General features: G+C 47.6%; 1 protein-coding gene across 1 annotated transcript in view; it reads right to left on the bottom strand.

Moving 5' to 3' along the window:
• The window catches only part of Wwox (WW domain containing oxidoreductase), a 915,833-nt gene that overhangs the window by 897,199 nt on the left and 8,516 nt on the right, over nucleotides 1-10,118 (bottom strand). The window contains exon 4 of the mRNA XM_021170653.1: nucleotides 9,525-9,703. Coding sequence (XP_021026312.1) covers nucleotides 9,525-9,703 — 179 coding nt within the window. The remainder of the gene's footprint in view (nucleotides 1-9,524; nucleotides 9,704-10,118) is intronic.

The following is a 10,118-nucleotide window of genomic DNA, read 5'->3' as shown; positions in this document are numbered from 1 at the left end:
AGAGAGAGAGAGAGAGGAGAAAGAGAGAGAGAGAGAGAGAGAGAGAGAGAGAGAGAGAGAGAAAGAGTGTGTGTGTGTAGGTCCTTGGTCACTATCAGGAAACATCCCCCGTCGATCTACCATACTCACTGAGGCAGGGACTCTCAGTCAAACCCAGAGCTTGCTGATACACCTAGTCTCACTCTCTCAGGCCAAAAGGGCTAGTGGGCCGCTGAGCCCACTGGCATTATATGGCCACCAAACCGGCTGCACATCACACAGTCCAGTCCCTCAACATCTGGCTCCCTTTCTGAACACTGGGGCCTAGGCCTGAAGCAACCTCTCAGCACCCCTAGTGAAAAAGCTATCAAGAGTGGCCTAGAATGTTCCATCTACGGAAGGAAGGAAAACACTCTCCCTTCTCTTCTAACCTTCAGGGCTCTTTCCTACAGCTGTGAGGTTATTTTCCTCCACACACAGCCGTAAGCACCCTGATCCTAAGGGACTCTGCCTTATCATGCTTCCATCCGTTAATTGGTCCATGCAAAACAGACGCCGAGCAGGGAATGGTGGCATGTGCTTAGGACTCTGCACTCAAAGTCAGCCGAGGCTACACAGCCCCATGTGTAACGGGCAAATGCGGGGGTCACTGAGATGACTCAGGAAGGGAGAACGCTCACCATTGTGCCTGACGATCCCAGCTGGATCCCAGAGACCCATACAGTAGAAAGAGAAGAGACAAAGTTATCCTTACACACACACACATAAATGTAACAGAGACAGAAATGTTTTAAGAGACAGAGAGGTTATAGTCTCTATCTTTTACAAATGAAGAGCCTTATATTTAAAATACTAAAGTGGCCTGCCCTAGGTCAGTAAACAAGTTAACTGTCATTCCACTGGTTTTCTTCCTTCTATGTCCCAAGAGCCTCCAGTCAAGGTGCTGAGCCTCTGGGTGCTGATAAAATCACACACTAGCATTGACTCATTCTTGCGTATTCCAGGGGAGAGGGACTGCAAACCTGGACACTTAGTCTTAATACAGCAGGCAGCCCTGCAAACCAGGAGTTACATGAGCGAGGGTCCTAATGAAACAACTGTGATCTGATTCATACAAGGGCTAACGGTTCAAGTCCCTCCAGTCCCTGCCTGTGATATCTTTTTCTGCTCCCAGGCTACAGAAACAATAACCAGACAGCCTCATTGGATTTGGTTTTTGTCTTTTATTTTGTTTTTTTTGTTTTTTTTTTTTTGGGGGGGGGGGGGTTGTTTTTTTTTTTTTGGTTACATGATGGTACTATCTGACTTCTAACCAAAGGGTGGGAAAAAATCTTTCCAAACTACAGACCAGTCAATGCCTACCAGTTATTCAAAACGATCAAAAAGATGGTCCTGGGGCCAATGCAGAGCTCCGGTGACATCCTCAGGAGGACCTCTAAAGCACAAAGCTAGGGAACACCAAATTAGTATAAGGACTCATTCCGGGCCCGAGCATCCACTGCAGAAATGGCTGCAGGGCGAGTGTCTGCAAGGGACCCACATCTCCATCCTGAACAGAGACGGGAGGAACTACCTGCCTGGCCCGTGAGCTGGAGGAAGTCACCTGGCCCGAGTCACTCAGGTGGGAAGAGGTGAGCAGTTTGAAAACTAGGTCACGCCTGCTTCTAGAGTTAGAACTCTTCGCCCGCCTGCCCCTCTCCAGACTGAAACCCGCCACCAATCAAGCCTGCCCTGCCTGTCAGCAGAGCTATTTTCGGCATTGGTACAATTTCACTACGTGGGAGCCCGGCTTGTCACGTGAACAAATGCACGGGAAAGCTCCGGCATGGTGCGACTAGCTTTAACAGATCTGGGGAGCTGAGGGTGGGGGTGGGGGGTGGGGAGGGGGACGCCAATCCCAGAATCACCAGTTCCTGGCTACTGTTTAGCAGCCTCTCAAGCCCCATCGTGAGCCAGCCAGTGCTGAGCTGAGTGCCCCTCTCCCATTCCATGACCGGGATGTGAGTGTGCTAAGCAAAGCAAATAGCCTCGAAGCCTAGAGGACTTCACAGAAGCAAGCGGGGAAGTCAGGCCGGCTTCTCTCTCAATTGCCTCTTGATCACAGGATTGAATATGTACTTAGAGTAAGGGACACTTTGAGATAAATTAACTTCTAAGAGAAAGGGACATTTTGAAAATTAAATTATACTGCATGGAACGAGCAATCAATCAGCAATCAATATGTATCTGATAGCCATGCATACAAAATGAAAAGGCAATTCATAAAAGAATAAGTACAAATGGCCCGGCGTGAAGAACGGCTCCATCCTGGGTATAATCGGAGGCATGAGGATTTAATTGACAGTTTTTTTTCTTTTTCTTTATGCCCCTTCCCAAGATTGGCAGGGACACAGAGCAACAACTGGCAATCAGATTGGTACAACAATTTAGGGGTGCAGTGTCACAGATCAAGATATTAAGATTAGTGGGTAAATCCGTCGATTCAGCAATTCTCCTTGCACAAAATAAGGCTGCAGAATGTCACAGATGGGTACAAACATCTAATTGCAAAATGTCTGCCTCCATTCCGTGGCTATTAAAAAGCTGGAATCTACCCAAATGAGCCACACTGGGGAGATAGCTGGAGCCATATAATGGAGTAGTATGCAACCATTTAAGAGGTGGAATATTTAATGGTAAGGAAAGGTACATTTCACATCCCAGTAGAAGAAAAGAGGAAAGCCACTGCCTAGGATCACAGATGCTGAACACTAGCATATGCTTCCAGCTGGTAAGGATTTTGAATTGTTTTTTTTGTTGTTGTTTGTTTGTTTCTTTGTTTTCTGGGGGGTTTTTTTATCTCTATTTTCTACATTTCCCATAGACAATACATTTAATAAAATAAATTTAAAGTCACTTCAATGAAAGGACACAGAAAGCTAACTCCATGTAACACTTGGCTCCTGTCCCTCCCAACTCCATGAGCACCCCTCTTGCATGCTAACCTACGATGAAGAACCCCAAGCAAGCATCCGTGTCTTCACCCGTGATCCACCTGGGGCTTGGAAACTGCATCTGCCACAGCCTACCCTACAGCTCCACCCTCAGTCCCTAGACCGCCGGGGTCAGTTCCATTCCAGACCTGGGTTCAGAGTGAGTGAGCTTGACAGGGTATGTGCCATTACTTCTGAAGTAAGGAAGGGGGTGGGCAGAGCACATTGAGCCCCGGGCAGGAACTCACACATATTCTGTACCTGTCCAAGGACCTAGGCACGCTTAGGGTACTGACCTCACCCCTCTGCTCTCCTACTCTGGCACCATTTTGATACAGCTGCAAGCACTGAGATGAGGATTTTAAAAGACAGACAGCAGAGTCCTTCTATCTAAAATGCCTGTCTGCATGATATAATAACAATGCATAAACACTGATCTGGTATCATTGCGGGTAAAGATAAGAATGAGAGATGTGGTTTGAAGTTTCTTTACAACCATATGTGAATGCTGGCTAACTTTGTTTCTGTGAGATCGGTTCAGACAAAGAGCCTAGCTCTGCTCACCTTGCTAATCAACCTCCACACAGTGAAGCTGAGGCCCCACTCAGTCTCCAGCCTCCACACAGTGACACTGAGGCCCCAGTCAGTCTCCAGCCTCCACACAGTGAAGCTGAGGCCCCACTCAGTCTCCAGCCTCCCCTCCCTCTCGCCTTTCTCCCCCACCTCCCATCAACATCTCTTATGCACACACAGCATCTACATCTCCTTAGAATCTAGGAAGGAAACTTCCCCTTGACTCCAATGGCAGCTGTGTGAATACAGTATATTACAATATCCAAAGAGAAAGAGAAGTTAGACAACCGGATAAACAAACACTGTGAGACAGAGCGGGCAGCGTGGCTCATGCCTTGCACGTTAGCACTCGTTCTGTACCCCAGAGTTCAGTTTGGCAAATCACTGTGGGGACTTCATTTGCTAAATCAAGGGAAATGATGACCTTCTTGGTAACCTATGGGTGCCTTACATTAAGAGACCCTTGAAAGAGGCCTCCGCGGCCCAAGTGCAATTTTGGAAAAAGTTGAGAACTCACACGGGGGCAATGTGCATGGCTGAAAAGGCACAAGACAGGACAAGGCTGCTTCACACCACCCAAGGGACAGCCAGGGGTCCCAGCTGCCAGTGCCGCCTTTATTACCAAGTCTGCAATAATTCCCAAAAGCCACCTAGTTTTAACAATTTATTTCTTAAATAATGAACACATCAGCGCTTGAGCGCACTGAACATCTTCACTCTGGTGCAACAGTTCTGCTCTGGAACAGGTACACACCCATGGCATTTTTAGGCTCGCCCATGTTCAAAAGAAAGGGAGAACTCACTGAGAAGGAACATAATACACACAAGAGTATCTAACAGAGTTTAAGAGTCTCCACTTAAAATCTGAAAATCGTTTATAAAGCCAAGCCTAAGGTCCTTTCTTCTGGGCCACGAACAACCTGCTCAAACTTTAATGGTAATACCCACCCCCCAACGGTGCAGAGGACTGGCTGCCTGTTTCACAGTCTGGCTGTTATGACTTCTTATTTAAGGAACAGATACCAAATCCAAAAGGACACATTTGCTTCTAGTAACAGAATGCATAGCTCATAAACAATCTAATTAAAATACATTATATCACACTAGATAAGGCTGCTGGGCAAAAATAAATAAATAAATAAGGTCACTGAGGCATTCTAAATGAACCTTAAACACGGGCATTAATATTTAAATATTACAATCCCCACTTAGAAAAAGAAATCAGATAATTGATAGGCCAGCACACTCAAAACCGATAATGCCAAGAAACACTGTCCTTGTGTAATTTGGCGGAACAAGCTGCTCCCTGAACACAATGGACCTTTTTGTTAAATGGGCCTCTTCGTCTTGTCTTTGGCGTTTTATACAAACAAAACAAAAACGCAAAGCCAAGAAAGAGAAGGAGAAAGATGACACCAGTCCTAGTCTTCAGCCAGGGCTCTATCACTGAGACGGACATGCCCTAGAAGATATGTTGGGGAAGGAAAGGGCACTGTTTAACAAAAGGAAAAGCCAGGCTAAGCAGCCAGGGAAGAAAACTCTCGGAGTGCAACTATCTCGAAGGGCAACAGTGCCCTCTAGTGGGGAAACAGTATAAACTAGATAAACATGGCTGCTTTTAGGTTAATTACAGGAAACAGCAATGCTTGTGTTAGGACGCGTACTGTGCCATTCCATTACATAAAGGCAGGGAAGAATAGAATCACTTTAATTGGATTTTATGCAGGACCATTTCCAAGTTTGCATGTGACACACCACCACACCTTAATAAGAGAGAAATCAGATTTGTAAACATTTTCTTTAAATTAGGGGCTTGAGCCACTTTGTCATTGAAGCATAGCAACACGAACTTCATTTACTAAGCTGACACTATAAAAAGGTGAAAACCAAACCCAAGGGCAAATACGGAATTAACTGGGGCCTCAGAGAACAGACCCCTCTGAGACTGTTCAGAGAGGCACCTGTGGACACGTATACATGAATGTAATCTGTTGGGGCCTGTGACTCATACACACACTCTAGACCTACTCTGCTCCTACCCAGGGTTAGCCGACGGCACGGCAGCAATCATGATGGCATTTCTAAGGGCACCTGGCCTGGGTACTAAGGGTCCCACGTACTACGATATCTAAGAATGTTCACATGTGAAGTGGCTGTTTGACTCATAAAATAATCATCTTTAATTTTTTATGTAATGCCAGTCAAGGACTTTTCTCAATACTGTCATAAAATCTCAAGTGTCCAGCCAGGTGTGGAGAAAGCTGAGGCAGGAGAACTTCCCTGAATTGTAGGCTAGTCTAGGCTATGTAACGAGACTCTGTCTCAAAGAAAAACAACTTCCAATAGTTTCTCCGAAGGAAATAATTTCAAATCACTTTAGCTTAAGAGAACCGTTGTTGCAGATATATTTAATTAACTCCCTAGGGGTCTCTTGGATGATTTAGGGGCTTCCCCTCGGCTTAATGAGCACAGAGTTCCCAAAAGGAAGATAACCCAAGGCCCCATCAGCTCGAATGTCATCAATGGGAAAAGAATGTGATGGGGAATTCCAGGACCCCAAACACTAAAACTCGGGCTTTACTCAAAAAAGGGGATTACAGGGTTAAGTTCAGGCAGCCCCCAGCCTGGCTCAGGATCCTCTACAGTTCCTTAGGAAAGGTCAGTGCTGCTACACGGTCTGCAAGGAAAGCAGCCTAGAAAGGAAAGGATTTACTCTAGGCAAGAATCCATCACAGTGACAATGTACAAGTTAAAGTGTGGCACTAACACCATGCTGGAGCATCACCACATGGTCTAGGGACAGATCCTCTAAGCCTACATATGAAGACACTGTACGGAAAGGATCCCGCAGGGCTCCCAGCATGAAAAGCTCATGCCTTTACTCTGCTTTAAAGAGAACCAATTGAGGGATGACTGACACCTTTAGTGTGGATCTCTTTCATCTCTGGGAGTGTGTGTATGTGTGCGTATGTGCACGTGTGTGAACCTCTACAATAAGGCCTGGGGTGGTGATCACAATACTCTAAGAGGAAAGCTAGTTTTGTTTTTGTTGATTCTCTGGCTGTTTCAGAGGGAGACCATGTATGACGCTGCCCAACATTATAAAGGTCCAGAAGGGAAAAGACTAAGCTCAGAAAGAAACTTAAAATCAAACCTGAACCACCCCAGGCTTCAGACTGAAAGAAGAGAGTTCTGTCGTTAGCACCAAACACCAGATTGTCTGATGTGCTCATAGCTACTATCAGGTTTCCAACAGAGTCTGCCAAAAGCCTAACTGTTCCTCCAGAAACACAATGGCAATATATCGGTCTCGATGAAGCATCAATTGTATGGAACTCAAATGCCCCGCTGACATAAAGATAGGCAGCTGCTGTCCCACTCAAGGGACATGTGACTGCCTGTGTCAGAGAGTGCTGCCTGACCAGCAAGCCAGCCTGAAGGTTCAAGGCAAGCAGCTTCCACACAGCTCTGTGCACACAGCCAAATCTACTCTCGAACAGATGTAGCTTAGGAAATCCATGGGCCCCAGGGAAGTGGGAGACTCCCTTAGTCTAAACGCTAGACTTTCCCTTTCCTGAGACTCCCGGGGACTTAGATGCGGTCATCTCCGTGTTGAAGCCGTTTCCTTCTTTTTTTACAGAATCAGAGCCAGCCCGTGTGTAACTCCAAAGAGCCACAACCTCCTGCCCCTCCTGCCCGGCTGTGCTGCACACAGGGCAGTGAGCTGCTCCATTGTCTACTGGTTAGCAGGCTCCGGCTCTTGATCTGCTAGCAGCGGCTCTGGATGAAGGGATGGCTCCCCTGGAGCCTGAGATGCTGTTCTCCACTGAGGTCCACAAGCTACAGCTTTCAATCTAAAAGTCTTCAGGTTCAGAAAGCTGGTTAAACAAAGGTCAAGAGGAGAAGGGTGTTAGTTCCTGAGGAGACAACATTCTAGTCTTGTAGCTCACTGAGACCACGGGCAGGGGCAGGCAGATATCCTTCCAGCTATTCACGATGTGCTCGGTGCACTCTTCCTGTAGCCTGGGTAGCCCGTTATCCCAGCCTCAGCTGAACGGGCTGATCCGAGACGCTGAGGCAACCCTGCCTTGGGTTCAGCTGGACCACCCAGAGTAAATGCTTTGAGTGCAGGCCCCACAGTAAAGACTTTGGGAGCCACACGATCCCTACTGTAATTACTCGGCTTCTGGTGATACCCTAAATGTGCATGGCTGTGTTCCAATAAAAAACACCTACAAAATCAAGGAGGTCAGATTATACCCAGGGGCTGTAGTTGATCCACATCCAACCCAGAAGGCTGAATTCAGTTGACAGAGGTAAAGCCAGCTCACAACTGTAGAGAGAAGGACTGGGAACTGAGTGTGGTGGGACAGATCCATAATCCTGGCGTGTGAAGCATGAAGATCAGGAGTTGGAAGCCAGCCTGGGCTACATTGCTAACGCAAGGCAAGGACACACAGCAAGACACTGTGTCCAAAACCAATGTTTTTCACGCCCTCATTGTACTTCTGCTTTGCCTCTGAAACCTCCTACATTCCAGAACCATCCTGCCCTTCCTTCCTGCTTAGAGCTGAGAATTTATTCAACTGCCTTAGTACTATCAAGTATAAACATTCAAAAGTTAGTTCTGCATTGCTTACGGACAGCGTGAGAGAGTCAGCGACACAACAGTCTGCTCAGAGCTCACATCAAAGCGGGAGGCCCTGCGAGAACCCAGTGGGTCAGTCAGGGAGCACACACCTCCCTCCATATCTCCTACCTCCCACGTAGAGGGGAGTGTGGGAAAGCCATTGCCCCAACAGCACTCTTGGGCAGACAAGGTGTCTGTCCAGGCACAGGGGGACTGTGCTGCGGCCCTAAGGAAGGAATGCTGGAGAACCTGGCAGGGCTCGCACAGAGGGCAACACCAGGAGCCTGGGGAGCAGATGCTCATTCCACCCTGCATTGCACAGGCCCAACGAAGCAGTAATGGCAGCTTATACGTGGGCAAGTTGCACGGCTCGGGAGAAGGAAGCCTGTTATCTAGAAGCCACAGACTACCTGGGCAAGGACACTTTCCAAGACTGCCTGGAAGGACAAAAGCCACACTGCAGAGTGTCTGATCCACTGTGGTACCTTACCTCCTCTGCCTGCTAGAGGAGGACACTGGGGACTCCAAAATCAGGAAAGAAAGAAAGGAAAAGAGAGGAAAGCTCATGAGAGAGGCCATAAGGGGCACTGTGACAGACAGGCAGATGGACAGAAAACTGACAGAGACAAGCAGAGGACAGACAGATGCAGTTCTACTCTTGAATCTGAAGATGCATATCCTATCCCAAAGCCATTCAGACGCTAATGTCAGATGTCAATGGACCAAAACAAAGTAAAGCCCCATCCCTTGAGGTGGCACAGGTGCCCGCCTCAGGGCTGTCACTGCAGCAGCCCGGGAAGCCACTGACCTCACCGTGGTCACTGTGGTTAAACAGGGGCAATTAGGAGGGTTTCTGCAGAGGTGAGGACAAGGACACACTCTCCAGTTTTATGAAGAAATAAGATACGGTTACCAAGAGAAAACGATAGGCTCAGTGACCAGTGGGAACCTGCAGTACCCTTGGATCCAAAGTCACAATCTACTGCTGTCCAGGATCCCGTTACCAATCAATTTTGGTTTGAATAAGCCAGGTAATTGGAATACATCCATGCACCACACCGACCGGGTCAAAACCTCTTAGCCAGAGCCTGTTGTCTCCAGCCCCTGAATACCAAAATAGCCACAGCCTTCTGCTGACTTCTCAGCTTTGAGCAACTTCAAGGTCAGGCCCCACAAACCTCACACTGTAACACTGGGATGGAGAGGGAGTGCGGTTTTAATGAGACAACAGCTGAGAGAGCTGTAACAGCCTCTTTCAATTGGAGATTCACCACCAACGTTTCATTACAGTTACATTTAAGGAGAACTCTCTGCAGCACTCTCAAAAAAATAAATAAATGAAATAAGAGGACAGTAAGCTGCAGGCCTACCTATTCCCGAATTTGCTCCAGTCACCAGGACCACCTTGCCTGTGAAGTCCCGGCCCTGCAGGATCTCCATGGCGGTGGTGCTCCCGTCGTATCTCTGTCTGGTGGTCGGCTTCGTCGGATTATCGTCCACGGTAAATGCCAATCTTGGATCCAAGTAGGTAGTTCTTTTATTTATGTGGCTGCAAAGAACAGGAAGAAAGAACATTGAACTCTATACAGCAAGGACCAGCATCTCTAAGTACAAGAAAATCTAATACTTCAGGGGAACAATGCACCACAGCCTTACTGTCAAACACGGAGAGACCCAGAAGCCATTCCATCTACCTTCTGGCCTCTGGAAGGATGGCACTCTTGCCTGAAAAGAGCCGTGGAGCCTCTCAGAACAACCCTGAAGGTACTGGGACACAGCAGGCCTCTTGGGTCCCACAGCAGCCTGCTGAGAAGGATCCGAGTTTCTACTGAATTCATATTAATATAAATGCATCTATAAGACCTGTCAGGGGGCTGGTGAGATGGCTCAGTGGGTAAGAGCACCCGACTGCTCTTCCGAAGGTCCAGAGTTCAAATCCCAGCAACCACATGGTGGCTCACAAC

The sequence above is a fragment of the Mus caroli genome, chromosome 8 (assembly GCF_900094665.2).
Source record: "Mus caroli chromosome 8, CAROLI_EIJ_v1.1, whole genome shotgun sequence".
Classification (NCBI taxonomy): Eukaryota; Metazoa; Chordata; class Mammalia; order Rodentia; family Muridae; genus Mus; species Mus caroli.
Note: the sequence above shows the minus strand (reverse complement) of the source record. Positions and strands in the feature narration are given on the sequence as shown.